The sequence below is a fragment of the Lytechinus pictus genome, chromosome 11 (genome assembly GCF_037042905.1).
Source record: "Lytechinus pictus isolate F3 Inbred chromosome 11, Lp3.0, whole genome shotgun sequence".
Taxonomy (NCBI): domain Eukaryota; kingdom Metazoa; phylum Echinodermata; class Echinoidea; order Temnopleuroida; family Toxopneustidae; genus Lytechinus; species Lytechinus pictus.
In genome coordinates, this window is record NC_087255.1 from 10969145 (window position 1) to 10987123 (window position 17979).

Consider the following 17979-nt stretch of genomic DNA (forward strand, 5'->3'; position numbering starts at 1 on the left):
CCTCAAAAAAACTATAAAAAACCCCAAAAAACAGATGAGATGATGGATAGAAACGTAAACAATATGTACAATGATAAACAAGAGAAAATTATTATTAAAAAAAAAGAATAGTTGAATCACTATGACAAAGGGAATTTCAAATTGACCACACATGTGATATCATTGCGATGTAAGTCAGAAGACAACTTATCCATTGATTGTTCGAATACATGAAGTGATTGAAAAGTAATCTTTTTCAAAAATATAACAAATATGCCATCTAGATTATACTTTGATTATAACTTGGAGGGGCAAGGTACTCTGAAGAAAATCATAAATTCCCGATAGTTAAATGACAATTGGGAGAGTAGTTCTTGCAACTCATCCACAATCTTTTCACGCAGTTGCCAATTTCAGATTAACAGTGATCTCATTTTTTAATCATCTGTATATTTCTTATTGCTGGTCAAATCTTTCAAACTTGACATTTTCTGTTTTTCAAAATTGCTTGATTTACATGAATTATTTTATTGCCAAGGTTAGATTCCCCTTTAAGTAGTGAAACTTGAAATAGGCATGAAGGGTTGATTAATTATGGTGGTTTCTTTCTAATACTTTCACTGCCTCTGAATGTACATACATGTATGTACAGTCAAATGTACATGAAGTCAGTTCTGAATATATTATTTCAGTTTTGAGAGAGTTGAATTTGTATGAACACCATTTGATGAATAGACATTGTGAGCGATCAGCCTATGGTTATTGTGTTATTTGTTATAGTGAAATTTTTTATTGATGAAATATTAATAATGTACTACATGTATGTTGCAAATAACTGATGTTGAAACTTTACAAGTTGGCGTTAATGAGAGGACAGCACCAAGCACTTTTCACTAGTGTTTAATTTATAGTGTTATTTAAAAACCCATTGGTGTTACTCTCGTTATTATATTAACACTAAGTTCAGGTTGAAACTTTACAAGATGGCGTTAATGAGAGGACAGCGCCAAGCACTTTACACTAGTGTTTTATTTATGGTGTTATTTACAAACCTAATGGTGTTTCTCTCTTTATTACTCTAAGTTTGGTGTTATATATACAGTAAATCCCAAGGTGTATTTTCAACACTTGATGGTGCAGTCCTCCACAACTCTGCAACCTGGTGCATAAAAGAAAAACCTAAATTTTTGCATATTTGCCAGATTTTTGTTTATGACAAACATTTTATGCAACAGGCCGCTGGTGGCGTTTTCAACACCATAGTTTTTTTCATAATGCTTAATTCATTTCCAAATGATTATACTTGCTAAAGTTTGAAAATCCAATTAAAAAAAAAAGGAAATGCTAGCAAGGATTAAGTAAGGAAAGAAGAAATACAGGGTTTGTATGCCAATTCTATGTTGCCATGGCGATTTATCAAAACAGTTTTTGTTTGTGTCTCTTGTTAAAATTTCATCAGACATGTTTGCAGAATTTTTTATAGGCCTTATTCAACTCATTTAATTGTTCAGATGATCAACTCAAATTTGTTTAAGTTATCGAATTATCAAAATTAAATAGAGCAATCATGACAATTGGTGCCATAAAAGCATACCCATTACAACTCATCTATGTGTAATAGTGGTTTGAATTATTATGTTTTTTGTAGTTTTTTTTTTTCTCTCAATGATTTAATACAATCTCAGACTCATTCGGCTTCTGTGGAATATGTCTGAAATACAATAACAAACTCAGCCACACATGGCTTATATGGAATGCAATATACATATATTTTATCATGTATGAAATGTACAAGCAGCTCATGAGAAGCATACTAACTAAAATACTCCATTACTGATTGGTGTAGCATTACCTTTTCAGTTGAAAAATATTGGAATTCAGTATTTCTTGGTAATGTTGCGCTCAATTTGTATAAACATATAACATGGTCTGAAGTTTAGCCTAGTGGTGCTAAAATGAGTGTGTACTGCAGCTCTATAAAAAGCTGTTGGAATATAAGGTAGTCTGCATTGAAGGCTTGCTTGTAGATGAAAATGTCAATTAGAACCTCTGCCTGCAGAGTAGTGTATTTGAGAGGAGAGATGTTCTCAATCTTCCAAACTTTGTTATTAATTTTTGAATGGGTCACATGGCTTGTATGTTTCAAACTAAAAAAGAAAAGGATGAATCAATCATTCTCATGGATTTTTTTTTGGTTTCATGTTCATGGGTATTTCAAAAATGCCAACCAAGAAGAGTTGTGGATATCAAAAAAACAGATGTAGAAAGAAGGCAATACAATTGACATCGCAGCGGCAGTACGTACCAAGAGCCATCTGAAAAAAAAACTGATTTTAATGCAGTCGATGCACCTCTAATTGGACATTTTGAAAGTATTGGTGTTCGTGTTCCCAATTATACCTGGGGAATTGAGAGTCTGAAACTCCACATCTCATCTCTAACTTGTTTGTATATTTCTCGTAAACAATTGTGATTTTCTGTTTTACCTTATGTACATGTGCCCTAGGTAGCCTTCAGATGCCAACTGTTTTATTTAAGGTACATGTATGTTCAATCAATCTGTTGAATTAATGTTTAGATGATTATTAAGATGAATAAAAAATATCACATTTTATTATGTTTCATTAGTTATTGTTAAGATGGTTTAAGTAAGCATGTCATATTGTGCTTAATCGTTCAGATGATTTAACAAGGCACATTGCATATTTATTGTGTGTGAAATTAGTCAATGATCAGTGTGCCAAAAGTGATTATCAAATTGGCAATGTATCATGTGATCATAATCAATTTTTTTTTTTTTTTTGGGGGGGGACTTTGTCAATTATTGGATCCTTGAAATTCCCTTTTAATGTTAGAACTGTATTATATAACAATGGAAAGATCGAAGCCAAAATTAATTATGAGACTGGAATAGGGGGGAAAGAAGAGAGAATCAAGACAATGAAGTTTGATTTTTCAAAGAAACAGATCTCATTAAAAAAATTCATTTCTGGATGTTGTTGATCATGGGCAATTCTTTTTTTATATTCAAATTCTGGGTGATGGTTAAAATCATGCATTTTGATGAACAATTTGGCGCAAGTCTGCATTATCGATCATAACTCTATATGTTGTTTCTTAAAATACAATGCAGCTAATATACATGAGTGATTATATGTTTTGTCACATGTGAGATCGAGATATCTATGTAACAGTAAATGATAACACAATTTGTGTTTGAGCTGGTTTTTATTTTGTATATCATGCTTGTATTTAACTTTTCTTTTGTAGCCAGTGGCAAAAGGAGAGAGAAAAAACAAAGAGAAAAACTGTCATAAAAGTTGTAATAAATTATGAATTTGTCAGTCTATCTTATTATACATTGTACTCGTAAAGGAAACACTTGTTGAGGCAAATATTACACAAAATAAATGGTAGATCTTTTCTATGCAATATCATTCTGCTACTGTTTGTTATTTGTTGTGTATGGTAGAAATGCCGTATAGGGGCTGTTGCACCTGTATGTTTTAACTAGCGTATGCCGGTGTTTGTTTGTATGGCAATTTCATCATGCCATAAACACAAAATGATTTTCTTGAACTCGGGGAAATTCCAAATTACACGAACTTTTGATTGCTTGATATGAATTGAATCGGGAAACATGGTTACATGTTGAAAACCGGTTCCATGACATTCGCTCCGGCGACAATTGCTCCGATGAAAAATCTGCAAGTATATCCAAGTAAAAAAATCTGCCCAAAAATGGCATATATTTATGACAGAACTTTTATTGCTACATGATTTCATAATAAAATGCTTGGCACACTCGCTCATTGCGGCGCTCAAGCTGCATGCAAGCTAAAATGCGCACTGCTCTTGCAGATGAAAAAAACATGTGTTACATGTATCTTCACCCTGGTTTGAACAAAATGATTGAAAAAAAAACAAGTTACCTGAAATTACATTGATCTAATAACCATATTTGTGCACGTTTTATGAAATAGAGACATATAGAGATTATTTTTCTCAATAAATTACAATTTTTTTTTTTACAAAAAACGTATTTTTCAAAGAAAAAAAGTACTGCCGTATTTTGGTTGCAAAAACGTACTAAATACGGCTAAAATGTACTGGTTGGCAGGTCTGTATGATGTCATTACGACTAGATATTAAATTCTCTTTTATTTTAATGAGGATGAAAGCATAGTCACAGATTTGAGCATAGGTATTCGTACGATGATTTCAAACATTACACAGTAAGATATTCCAAGTCTCAATATTAGCATCAATTCTACTGTTTTATTCCAAAATCGGGTCGCAGACCAATCTTAAGGTGTGCGGTGGCCTCAATGCACACAAATATTCATAAAGTTAGTGGACAGTTACAGTATAATTACTCAAGTAAGAAATTCAAGATGACAAAATTCATCTTCAGACATTTTCAAAATGCTTTAATAGTGAAAGACAGAATAGATTTTTCAAACAATTTCTAATTTTCAACAAAACATAACTTTTAACAAAAAAATTAATTCACACTTCCTACTCATGACTTCAAAGTTTGAGCATACATCTTGGTTTCTTCAATTCCTGAGAAAATGCATCAAAATTTCAAGACATACATTTCTTTTCCACTGCAGTGATATCATATCCTTAAATAAACTCATGGCAGATTATGTTTTCATTTATCAAAAGGAGTTCACAAATCACAACACCACATATCACATCTATGAGTCTGAGACAAATTTGTCAATACATCACACCCGATTCAAAGACTATTTTGAGGAAAAATATGTCATTTGCTTTTCAGCCTATATTGTAATGCTAACCAACTATGCAAACAAAAGAAAATTCAAGATCCTACCGATACTCTTGGATAATTTGTCTTTAACATCACAGAAATGTTTAACATAATCATTATCGATATCATAAAGATGCCTTAAACTATTTAGAACATTTCCCATGTTTCTCACACTGACTCTTGTTTATCCCACAAAGGGAATACATTTCCTAAAATGACAACTTTGTATTCAAATACCACTTTTGTGCTGTCAGCCACTACTTCACCACTCAACATCACATTGGATATATGACCAGAACATAATATTGCAACTTGCCATTTTCAAACGGTGAATAATTCAACACTCTTACAAACATCAAACTTGGAATAGCAAAAGGCTTACATAATGAAACCAAGATGCTCTTTCAACGTGAAACTTTGGGTGATGGATACATTGAATCAAAAACATCGATCTGTACGACAAAAGACGAATGAAAACCGCCTCTCCATTTCTACTGAAAGGCACACATTTACATACAGCCGAGTAGTGTGATAGAAAATTCATTAGAAAAATTGAGGCAAAGACGCAATCTTTTAGCAATCATTGATGAGCGAGAGTGAAAGTGAGAGATGGACGGACAAAAACATTAGATGCAAACACGAGAAAATATAAGTGATAACTTGAATGAAGAGAAAGGCTTTGTCTGCAGTTCTAAATTCACATTATTGAAAATTGAACTATTGCTAAATTTGATATTTTAAAGGGATATTCAAGAATTGGGGGTATCTACCTTTCTACTCTAACCTCGATTAAGTAGGAAATTAGTTATCGTATTTCAAATCCTTTCTTGTATTCAGATATTAGTCGCTTTCCTTGGAGTTTTCACAATAAAATAAAACCGTAAGTAGAGCAACAGGGTCACGTAACATCAAGCTTAGCGACCGATAGTCGGACCTTCTTTCACAATTGATAATACACAATAATAAATGCAATCGATCATAGAAAACAGCCCTATGATTGATCACCAAGCTTTATGTTAATTGGCCCAGGGGACCGTTATATGAAAGTTGTCAGCACTGACGATTTGTCTTTCTCCAACAGTTACCATAGTAAAAGTCAGACCAGTGTCACTCAGCCAATCAAAACCAAGAATTTAAATAAAATAGTCAGCACTGACAATTTAGTCAGTGCTGACAACTTTCATGAAACACCCACCAGGACTGAAAATGAGAACAACCCTGATGGTCCCCACATATAGGTGTTCTTCTGATCCAAGAAGCATGAGTTTGTTGGCATGTGTGAATGTGAACGTGACCTCTATTTGGGCAATGTGAAGACAGCATGTGTGAATGTGAACATGACCTCCATCATCAGCGTTATTGGTCATGCACAATGATGGCAACTTTCACACATGCAGACTTTATTGCTAACTTGGCAGATAGTGTAACTCCATAAAATATGTATAGACCAACATTGTTCAACCGACGGTCCTTTTACCTCTAAGTTACCAAACAACATTGCTTTGAATTGCATAGAACGTATACATGTAAAGTACATTACACAAATGCATCAGGCACAGAGATAATCAAGTCACGGAAAAAAGGGAGAAAAGTGAGAGAAAATATAAAGGAAAAGATGTATCTATATTAAGTCACTTTCAAATATATACATATATATCAAATCTATTTCAACATTTATATCTCTTCCCCTGGGATTGTATTTCCAGTATACACAAATGACAAATTGTGAGAAGTTTTCTTAACTTTTAACCCTGTTTTAGTTTTTTCTTGCTCTAATTTAAAAAAAAAAAAAATCAGCCAATTACTATTTCATCTTCAAATATGAAATGCTATAGGTCGTTGGCATTCTAGTCTTACATGTAGGTTTTACAAATGACGCTGATTAGTGTAAACAAATCGTGTCAGTATAATATGAATGTATTTTATTGTAAAAATGTATAAGGAAGGCTCAATTTATCCATTCCGATACCTTAGGGTCAAGGAGATCATCACATCCCATTGCTTGTCTTTGTGATTCCCAAGGAATTCTTTGGAATAGATCATCTGTGAATTCTAAGCAATACAATCCAGAGAAAGGAGATCTTGGGGATAAAGTTGAGTTTCAGAAAGGGACGATAATGCATCATTCAAGAATGGTACGCAAATACTTGAATTATACGAAATTAGCTAGTGTCACATACACTCTACACAGAAATGATTTCATGGGACTACATAATTAAACATGGAATTGAAGGTCCAGAACCTTTTGTGATGCTTGCCTTATATTGTATGTAATGGAATTTGAAGATCCATACTATTGAGGAGTAATTTTTTTCCCATGATTGTCTCTTAAACAAACAAAAACAAAGAGCCTACAGATTACATTTGTGACCAGGAATGGCATAACCAAAAAAGTCGCAGTGTGATTTTCTGTAGGACATTAAGAGTGGTTTTGGTCAGAATGGCAAAATTTCTGTTCTTAGTAACTTCTTGAAAGAGTGTGCACTGATTTTTCTAAGCACTATCAAAAAATTGATGCACCAAACAAACCTAAGAGACATTTTTTTTGCAGTTTTAATTAGACTCATGTTGTTTGTTAGGGGGAGGGGTGTAGCAATTTCTTCTTCATGAAAACTAAATTATTCTCCTTATTTTGAACACCAATGGATTAAAAACTGGATAAGCTCTTGCATTAATTCTTCTCTATTATCATGAACAGGATGTGCCAAATTGGTGTGACAACTTTGAAGCCAATTTAATGACCCCTTTCATGTCAATTCCAATGAACCCCAACAATCCTCTTTTTGTCCCCTTTAAACAATAGAGTGAGGGTATAAGTGCAATCCAATAGACTTAGCTTTAATCCGTGTTTTCTCTTCAAAAGCAACAATTTATTGTTAGTGAATGTTATTCCCTTTGTAACAAGGATTATGATCATCCAAAAGTTATATATTATTTTGAAGCCGAGAATCTCCTCTTTCAGTAGGCATAATTAATTGAAGTCATTTCTGCCATTTTTTTGTGTGGGTGGTGCCATGCCTGGTCGCATTTTACTTTTCTGAGAACTCAACTTCATCTCTTGTGGTGAAGTACCTAGTCTAACATTGGTCTTGTACCACCATAGGGTCCAGCTGTTGGTCTATCTAAGAATGTAGACTGACATTAAACCTCCAGGCCTTTGCTGATGAGGAATGGTTCTTGACTGGGTTCACGACCCAGGAAGTTCTTCAGCATGTCCATTGCATCCTGGGTAAAGGAGAAAAAAAAGTAAACCCGAAAAGGGGTAGAAGGTAAAAGATTTTTTTTCGAATTCATAAATGTGTAAACTTGAAAATTCAACAATGCATGCTATAATGATAGAACCCCAAAACACATTTGCAATGTTTTTGTTTCGATTTCAGTTATGAAATATAACTGATTATTCACTCTGTCACATTTCCAGGGTTCCCAGCTTTTCAAGAAAACAAAATTCCCTGATGAAGTTAAAAAATTCCCTAGTCATTTAAACCCATTCCCAGTTTTGCATGTTTTGTATTTTGTTGCAGTGAAATACATGTATTTTAAGTTTCAATTTTCCCTGATGGACTGGGAAAACTGATGTCAAAATTTCCCCACATAAACACGAGGTCGGTAGTACAAAGCATTTCTAAGAGATGCTTGGTCTTGGGCGAGATTCTCACATCTTGATTTTCTGCAGGAATCTGTGTCTTTGTGGTGGGCGTTCGAGAAAGTTTAAAAAAAATATTGTGCTTGATATGATATAATGTATGAAATGTGTTTGGTAATGGTGTCATCCACTACCATACATCTTCTCAATATTGACTTCAGATAGGAAAGTCGCTCCTACAATGGATAGTGTTAAGTTTTGGCTTGTATGCTAGATTTTCACACTGCATAGAGAAAAGGTACGACTTCACAAGTTGATATCTAAACTAGAAGTGTTTATTCCACAACAATCAGAGTACTTTCTCTCTTACAAGTTACCAATACATGTAACATCTGATAATGATGAGTCACAGAGGAATGAGAAGACACTCCTACGAATATAGAAGAATAAATTATAGTAATGGAATGTCCACTATTTTTATTTTTTTTTAATGTGAGAGAGACAGAGAAGACAAAGAAATAGCAACCACAGGGTTGAAGTGAAAGTAGTAGTGATACGTGTTCAAAACAAAATCAGCACTCAAATACAGGTATCTCTGCCTCAGTAAAATATTTTTGGACCACATACATATGTTCAACTTAGCAAAAATTAACTTAGATGAGGTATATAACCCTATTTCGAATAATCTAGTCCAACAAATTGATTCAACCAAAGACAATACAAGGGGAAGACTAGACAGTCAATAGAGTGCGTAATGAAACACTCGGGAAGAGCGCCCAACATCCTTGAGTGAGTAGATAGCTGCATATCGCCAATTTGGGTTGTGTGCAAAACATATGAGAGAAATGGTGGAGGGGTGACAAAATAGACGATATTTACATTTTAAACAATTTTTTCTTCATTTTTTTGGTCTAAAATTAGAGATGAATATATCTTAGAGGTTTCTGGAAAAGAAAAGGTGGAATTATCTATATGCACTGCCCTTGTGCCCTCTCCCACATCCACCATATGTTTTATACACAGCTGTGTGCCGATGTGCGAAGGTTTACTTACTCAACGCTGTTGGGCGCCCTTCCCCATGAATGCAATCAAGCGTTTCAAATAGGTGTTCCCCTTGTAGTGTCTTTGATTCAACTTATGAAAGTTCAACTAAGGTAGAGTTACATGTACGTTACCATCAAGACTACTTACAATGGAGCCACCAGGCTGGAGGATGTACTTGCGGTATTCCTTGCCGACCTTCTCACTCATGATCCCTTCCTTCTTGAAGCGAGAACAGAACATGTCCATGCTGTACACCTCACTCCACTAGATAAAAAATAAATGGAAAGAGTGGTCACTTGGATGGGAAGAAAAAGAAAGGATTTGAGAAAAAAAAATTGTCTGAAGTGTTGCAAGAAAATGTTCGCAAATTTCTCTTGCTATATTACTGTTGCTATTTCAATTGCAGCTTTATAACTTGAAGGGATAAAACAACTCAGGGCTTGGGGCGGTTCTGTACCTGAAATGTTCAAAATAGCCCTGGAAAATGAAAAAGAGCATTCGAAAATCCCATTCACTGCATTGTCAAAGCTTATCCAATGAAGCAGATTTATGCGGGTGGTGAAAAAGAGCCCCCCCCCCCCCCGAAAATATCTACCTGGTTTCCATTGACCTGGGTGGAAAATGGCGAAGTGTAGATCAACACCTTGCCACAGAAGACAAGTGCTGCAACGGGATTTGTATGAATGGCAGGGCGAGAGTCATCACCACTAAAACACAATGCTCCTGGTGGGTGTTTCAAAGGCCAACTTGTCCACATGGTCTACCTTCATTTAGTCTAATGCCATTCCGTCAATCAACATTTCGTCTAACAACCATTTGGTGCAATAGTCACTTCGTCTAATCACCAGTTCGTCTATGACCATTTTGTCTCATAACCAGTTGGACCAATACTCATTTTCTTTTCATCCATTTCGCCCAATTAACACAAAGTAACACTATACTCTATACTCTATAGTAAGACTATATGGACCAACTGGTTATTAGGCAAAATGGTGAGTGGACAAAATGGCAATTATACCATGTGGATAGTGGATGAACTGATGGTAAGCCAAATGATAGTAGAGGAGTTGGTAATTGGTAGAATTGGCATTAGACCAATTGGAAATAACCTTTTCATAAAGCTGGACAGGTGATCCTTTCTTAGGAGTTTTATCCAAACCAATGAAACTTTGGTGCGCATCGTTTACCGCCAGAAAGGATCACCACTCGTTTGTAAAGTCGCTCGTAAATTACGAACAGCTTTATGAAACACACACCTGATACGAAATGAAGACTTACCAGATATCCATAGTACTGAGCATCATAACCGTCTGCTAGATGAGCAAAGGCCGCACACATGTTGGTTCCTTGAGTGGCTGGGATACCAAGGATCTGCTTTGATAGACCCGAATAGATAGTCTCTGTGTCAGCCTGAAGAAAAGAGTCAAGAGGGCAAAAGTAGAAAAGAGGGGCTATTTGCATCAAATCATTTATAACATTGACATATCCAAGACTACTGACTACATGCAAAAGTAGATTTCAAGAGTTGTAGCTGAGGTAATGAGGATCTTCTATGACGTTGCTGAGCTAACAGTCTCAGTATTAGCCCATAGAATAATAATTTACCCACAAGGTCAGGCAATTTACAATAATCATAGTCGCATATATCAACAAACACTTTTCTTATCTCCCTAGGTGCTCCACCAAACAGCAGCATATTTACCCAGCCTTTAGAAGAGTAGCTGTAATATGCCATGCCTTTCAACTTTGAAGGAACAATTCCTGACAGGTCCCCATTTTCCTTACCAAGGTTATGCTTGATTAATTTTGACATTTTATATATCAGTTTATAGCCCATAAAGTGCTTTTTCAAGCTCAAGAAAAAACTCTCAAATTCATTGCGTATGACTCGTTGTGGGGTGGCAGGTCACATTTGTTCCTTTAAAGGGGAAGTTCACCCTGAAGAAAAGTTTATTGTAAAAATAGCAGAAAAAGTAATACAAAATATTGGTGAAGGTTTGAGGATAATCCGTCAAAGATTAAGAAAGTTATTAGAATTCAAAGTTTTGGATTTGTGACGTCATATGCGAGCAGCATTCCTACATAGCGAATGGTAAAAAATCAATGAAATGTCATTTTCTCAGAAAATTGAAAATTGTTTTTACTGTGCCTTTCGTATATCAATAGACAAATCATTTCACACCCGATCATAAATAGAAAACAAAATAAAGTCATCAGGAACCATACAAAATTCTGCTATTTTTACAACAAAGTTTTCTTCAGGGTGAACTTACCCTTTAAAGCAAACAATCCTTGTCTCTTTGTGAATCTGTCTAAGGACAGTTACTCTGGTATTGCTGTTCCAAGCCTTCAGCAAGCCTTTCCAACAGCCTTCAAAGATACTCTGATCAACACCCTCCCTATACTAAGCTTGAACAGACATAAGAGAACAAACAAAATAAACTCATCCCTAGGGTGAATCATTTGATTAAACGTTCCGAAGAAGAATCTGTCTGAGGTTGAAGACCCAATCTTTGCTGTTTCTTGCCTTCAGCAAGTCTTTCTTGACAGCCTAAAAGATACTCTTACCTCTACCTCCTTCCCTAGGCTTGAACAGACAAGGGATGAAAACTAGTTCTTCTAAAACAAACTTACCTCATCTCGAGTGTGGATCGTTTGATCAAAAGTTCCGAGAAGGATCTGTCTGAGGTTGAAGACCCCGGCGTTGGCGTTCCTTGCCTTGACCAGCTTGTCCACCATCTCGGCAGGGAGGGCAGAGCCATCCTTGTAGTGACCGGACAACCGTGCCAGGGTCTCCGCCTGCCAGCACCAGTTCTCCAACATCTGGGACGGGGCTTCCACAAAGTCACGTTCCACCCTGGTACCGCTACAAGAAAATAATGTATGTGGTTAGAGAACTTGAAGGACCTTGTCCAGCAAGGAGTTTTGATTGATCCAATCAATCTCAACTATGGACAGCCAGTGACCCAATCATCTAGAATGCATGGCGTATTAGTTCAGAATGTTCTCTGAACCAATACACCTCATCTTTTTGAAGTGGAGCAATTAATTCAATCTATCTCAACTATGCAAAGCCAGCAACACCATGGTATTGATTTGGTAGATTAAAATTCTCATCCTCAACTTGCATCATAATGGAAAATTGAATATAATTAAAAATTCGATCAATGTTGCAGGAAATGCACGTCCATTATATTAAAAGTAAAAACAGGGAATTTTAGCACAATAATGGGTTATGAGTCATTCACAAGTCACGTGTAGCTTACAAACAGGTATGTGAAAACGGCCCTTCCAGTTTCTTGACTTTCCAATTAGGGGGCATCCTAATAATCATTCACGTGAATAGATTGAGAGAATTCCACTTCGAAATCGTCCTCTAAATGCTAACACTAACCTGAAGAAACAGAGCTTGGTCTGTCCCAAAATGTCATGCATGACGTGTCCAAACTCGTGAAAGAATGTCTCAACCTACGCAACACAAGGACAAAGATAATAAATTAGATGATAAGTAGGGGAAGCTAATGGTTTTACAAAAGTACCTGAAGAAGCGGAACTTGGTGTGTCCACACAGCTGGTGCATGACGTGTCCAAACTCGTGGAAGAACGTCTCTACCTGATGGTTTCAAAGAGATCACATGATGGTTTAAATTCATTTCGACTACAAGGAGTTGGTCTACTCAATAACAATATATAACATTTATGAGGTGCTGATTATCTTGTTTCAATTCAATGGCGCACTAGTCACTATATATTACCGTGGCTATAGCTCCAGCTGCTAAAGGTGCTTGGTGCATTCTAGGAATTAATCCCGCCAGACACTCATTCACCTCACCTGGGGTGAGTGCAGCACAATGTGGGTAAATTTCTTGCTGAAGGAAAACACACCATGGCTGGGACTTAAACCCACTTCCCTCTGATTGAAAGACGAGAGTCATAACCACTAGACCATGACGCCCCCACACTTCTCAGATAGTCTAATACCACATCGGCCAGGTTTATACTCTCTTGGTGGACAAGCAGTTGGTCTACTCCTCACTTGGGTCTTATACCTCATGGGCTAAACCGATCTGGGCCCCGTCTTACAAAGAGTTGCAATTGATCCGATCAACCACAACTATGGACGGCCAGCAACATCTAAAGTGCAAATTTGTTCAAAATATTTTCTAGATGTGATGTATATTCATATATTCACCGTTCTCTTGAAGATTCAGTGTGATTTTCTTTAATTTACCAAGGAGATTACGCAAATTTCCTGCAGAAAAAATTATGACACTGATGGATTTCCATAGAGTTACGATTGATGGATCAATCGTAACTCTTTGTAAGACAGGGCCTAGGTCTACTATCAATTAGGTCCAGTTGCTATTTGGCCTACACTAAATGTGGTCTAATATCCACCTTGCCTATCCATTTTGCCTACTCCTTTATCTTGTTACTTTGTCAAATAAAAATTGGGTTCATACACCTTTCATATAACAATTAGGACAAGTGGGTATTAGACAGAATGGATAAAGCTGAACTGGACATGCTTATTTCAGTGTACACATAACTAAAATCTCAAATCTACGAGAGCGACGAACCCCCCCCCTTCCCCGCAAGCTCAATGACAGTGCAAGTAAACCATAAAAACTTTTTATCTCAGATTACTCACTTTAGAGTCTATATACACAGGGTTAAACTACAAGCTAATCATGAAAGTTAAGAATTTTGAATTAGGTTTAGCAACATTTTGTAAGCCTAACATCCATGTGTTTCTGTTGCTAACTTCCAAGGAAAAAATTACATGGGGGGGGGGGGAGACGATTTTACCCCCCAAAAGCTCAAAAGAGCCCTGGAAAATGAAAAAAAATAGAACCTTGAAAAATCAAAATATAATGCAATGTAGTTGATTTAGGCATTAGATTGTGAAAAGTAGCCCCCGAAAATGAAAAATTATCTTTTTGCCTACTTACCTCATCGTGGGTGGATAATGAAGGGGAATCGGATGTAGATTTGGTGAAGTTCGCTACCATAGCCGCTATGGCTGGTTGACGGGTACCATCGGGAGCGATGCAACCAGGCTGAAATCAGACATAAACATCATTATGAAGACGGTCGCGGGTCAGTTTCCAGTTTCATAAACTTTGTTATAATGACAAATGATAAAAGCTACTGAAATATTTCAATCTGAATGGCTGATAGTAAATTTGATATACAACATACAGCGTTTGTTGTTATAACAACTCTTTATGAAACCGGCCCCTAGGCCCCGAAACACATAGGTTTGCGATTAGTGATTAATCGCTAATTTGAAAGAACAATTCTGATTGGTTTCCAGTCAGTCTACTGGGTCCTGGTGTCACTAAAATGCAAGCAAAGGCGACATGAGTTTGAATCACACTGCAGCATGGATGTTCTTTGGCATGACATTGTCCTGGGACATAAAGCTACGTGCCAAATGATTGGTGTTTTTTCATTCCTTTTTTAATGAACCAGGACAGAGTTATTTCTTACCTGAAGACCAAAGCAGGCTGCGTGGCTGAACTTGCCTTCCCTTGGGAACAGATCTAGGTAGAAGAAACCCATGAACTGACCCGTCTCCTTGTCTGTCACACTGAACTACAAATACAAAAGAAAGATTGAAAATAATTAACCAAAAATGCACACATTATATTTCCAAACCCTCCTACGAAATGCACTTCAAAATTAGGCCTTAATTGTGCGCAATCAGTGTTACATAGAGGATTTTGACATAGTAAAGATGTGTTTGTTTCTACTCCACACAGCTGAGCATGATAAGCTGTGAGTTCATTTACAAATGAGTAGTAGGATGAAGAAAACCAAATGAGAGAGATTAAGTAGAGGATGATAGAGAATAAATACAAGAAGGGGGGTAGATAACAATGTACATGTAAGGTAGATTGAAATATGGCAGATTTTTCATCCATTTTTTAATTGCGATTTTGAACAAAAATAAAAATTCACAATTCAAAGAGGGGATCACAGGCATTCCTGTCCTGTATTGTCAAAGTAACATGGCTTTTCACAAATTGTGGCAATATCGTAAAGATCAGATCTGATTTTCTTGTTTGCACGTTTCGCATGGTCGCACATTCCAATACAAAGGTCTGGACAATCACCGACAAAATGTACATAGAATTTCTATCTTACCATTTGAACGTCATCGTTCCAGACAGGTGCTTGGTCCTTGGGTACCTCTTCAAACTTCAATCCAAGCAGCTCCTGGAGAATTTATTTAAAAACACAAAAGTAGGAGGTTTAGCCATGGTCCATAAACTGTGGTGGGTTATGAGAACCTGACAATGTGCTTTTCCACGTCGTAAATTGACCCCTGCCATATTGATTAGTCTCAATGCCTCTTTCACCGGCCTTGAGATATTTTAGGTGCCCCTTTTAATTTTCCCCATATGAGCTGGAATGCAGAAAGGTGACCCAGAAAATATCAAACTTCAAGGCCTGCATTCTTCTACACAGAGCCGATGGGAGAATCGCATTGTAATTTGGAGAATGAATTTCATACATGTCTTGCAATTCTGCAAAATGCTTCATGGCTTTCATTGTATGTACATAAAATAATTTGAAACAGGCACTGCCCAGAGTGTGAATGAAAAACGTTACATTAGGCATTTTTATTTCACCTCCATTCTTTGCATCATCAATATTAGATATTAATAGATAAAATATACATTTACACTGACATGATACAGTATGAGCAATTTGCTATAAGCTGTCAATCAAGACATTATTATTTCCTTTATACTTCGGTTCTATCATTTCTCATAGAGGATATCAAACAGTCCAATTTTCTCTGAAAATTCATCATTGAAATGGAAATAGAAGTTGTTGGAATTGAAGTTTAGTCTGCCCGATTAAAAAAAAAGGGAGAAAGAAGCTGTGGTAAGCTAATACATAGCTGCATTTGAAGCTTTGAATGAACTTTGTGTACAAGTCTGAGTTTAATGAACTTGTGTAAGGTGGACCGTTCTCTTATTGTTTTATCTTTCAATTATTTATTCCAGATTTCTGGTTTAAATGATAAGGAAAATAATGTGACAGAGGTGAGACTTCCTTGGGAGTGCTGTTGTTTTCAATCTAAGCATTAAAGCAGTTCTTCAGGACTGTGCTTGAATATCATTTGGAGTTAACTTCAGTCTCTGAATATTGAATGGGTTCTACTCCAAACTGTTCTAGTGGCCTTCATCTGGATATGAAATTGATTCCATCCTGTTGCAAGGGCTCTGTAAGCATCCTTCTGAATATGTATTCAGTTCTGCTTCAAATACTAACAATTTTCAGTTCTTATTGACCTCTATCTGCAATAGACATAAGATTCCATTCTCTTGAAACTGCTGTGTTGGTCCTTGTCTGAAAGTAAAGTATGTTGCACTCCAAGTCTTGTGGCTGATCAAGTGGCCTTTATCTGGATGATAAAATGATTCCGTTCTAATATAAAACTGTTCTCTTGGTCTCTTTCCAGATTTGTACATGTAGATGTTGCACTTTGCTCAAGCTGGCTAAACATGTACTGTAAATGTAGCTGTTATGAGTGAAGCCTCTGATGCAGAAAACCCAGTGGAATAAAGCTGAGCCATGTACAGTCAGACCAGATCTTACACGAATGCTGAAGCCACTGGCTGAAGCGATGTCTTTTGATGTATCTTGACACACAACATAGGTCTGCTTTCGATGACAGTCCCAACTGCATTTCCATGCACTTGGTCTTCAGGTTGAACTGTTGGTGTTGTTGACCAGTGCCTGGGCTAATCAGCTTCAGTGATGAACAGAGCCAATTGGGTATCCAAGGAAATATCCATCTCCAATCTTGTCCGTGACACAAGTGCTGGCTTCCTCAAGAGTCATCGGGCCAAATGAGGTAAAGCGATCATTTGAAAGTATCTGATGAACAGCATGTTTAGGTAATAGCTGAAGTAACAAATGAAAACATGAAGGGAAAGTTCATTATGAACTGTTCATAGCCACCGAGATATATTGATAGAACTCTCTAATCGATCTAAGGTGGTCATTTGTAGGTGCTCAATCAAAAGTGTAGCGCGGTCGGATAAACAAAGATGGTTGGTTGTTCAGTAGGAGATTGAAGGCCAGTTCTTCTCCAGTGCCACCTAATAACAATTGTGACTTCTGGAGCAATGCTTGTAGATAATGTCAATGTGAAACATGAATACACTGTTTTGCAAAGCTTGTTTAGATTTCATCACTGGATCTGGAAGAATGGTTCAGAATGCCTTGGTCGTTTTTCAAGGGTTCAAGGTTGAGGATGCCGACGTGGGTGCGTGCTCCTTTTCTAAAATCTGTAATTTCAACATCGGCACATGTGCACATAGTTCCAACAGCAACTAGTTGATATCTTGTGACTAATGTTTCTTGGAGACATCTGAACTCAATGTCATCAAAAATGGATTCAAAATGTTGTTGCTCTCTCTTTGTGTTGTCCAGAATCCCTGAGGCATTTGGAGTCAAGATGCTGTTCTGTTCCTTATTCTGTGCATTCACCAATCACTGTTAAACTGCAATGCCTGGATATTGTCACCAAACACTGCTTTCTGGATGACACATGACTGTTTCTATTGCTTTG

The 17979-nt window shown here is 36.6% G+C and overlaps 1 protein-coding gene across 2 annotated transcripts; it reads right to left on the reverse strand.

Moving 5' to 3' along the window:
• Nucleotides 1–4382: 4382 nt before the first annotated feature.
• LOC129270806 (thimet oligopeptidase-like) lies at nt 4383–15979 on the reverse strand. Of its 2 annotated transcripts, none has more exons than XM_054908135.2 (8): nt 15537–15979; nt 14880–14984; nt 14339–14446; nt 12781–12854; nt 12021–12252; nt 10665–10796; nt 9534–9650; nt 4383–7981 (listed from the first exon to the last, which is right to left on the reverse strand). In XM_054908135.2, the coding sequence occupies exons 1-8, from the start codon at nt 15537–15539 to the stop codon at nt 7898–7900; spliced, it is 855 nt and encodes a 284-aa protein (XP_054764110.1). In that variant the 5' UTR covers nt 15540–15979; the 3' UTR covers nt 4383–7897. The 2 variants fall into 2 exon arrangements, with proteins under 2 accessions (XP_054764110.1, XP_054764109.1); XM_054908134.2 differs by lacking the exon at nt 12781–12854 and adding an exon at nt 12926–12999.
• Nucleotides 15980–17979: the final 2000 nt, after the last annotated feature.

What these genes read in the sequence shown, in the direction of transcription:
- LOC129270806 (XM_054908135.2), bottom strand. An exon ending in ACCAAGCTCTGTTTCTTCAG is followed by an intron (nt 12,253 to 12,780) that starts GTTAGTGTTAGC and finishes ATTTTCTTGTAG; the next exon opens with CGGTACCAGGGTGGAACGTG. An exon ending in CGATCCACACTCGAGATGAG is followed by an intron (nt 10,797 to 12,020) that starts GTAAGTTTGTTT and finishes TCTTTTCTTCAG; the next exon opens with GCTGACACAGAGACTATCTA.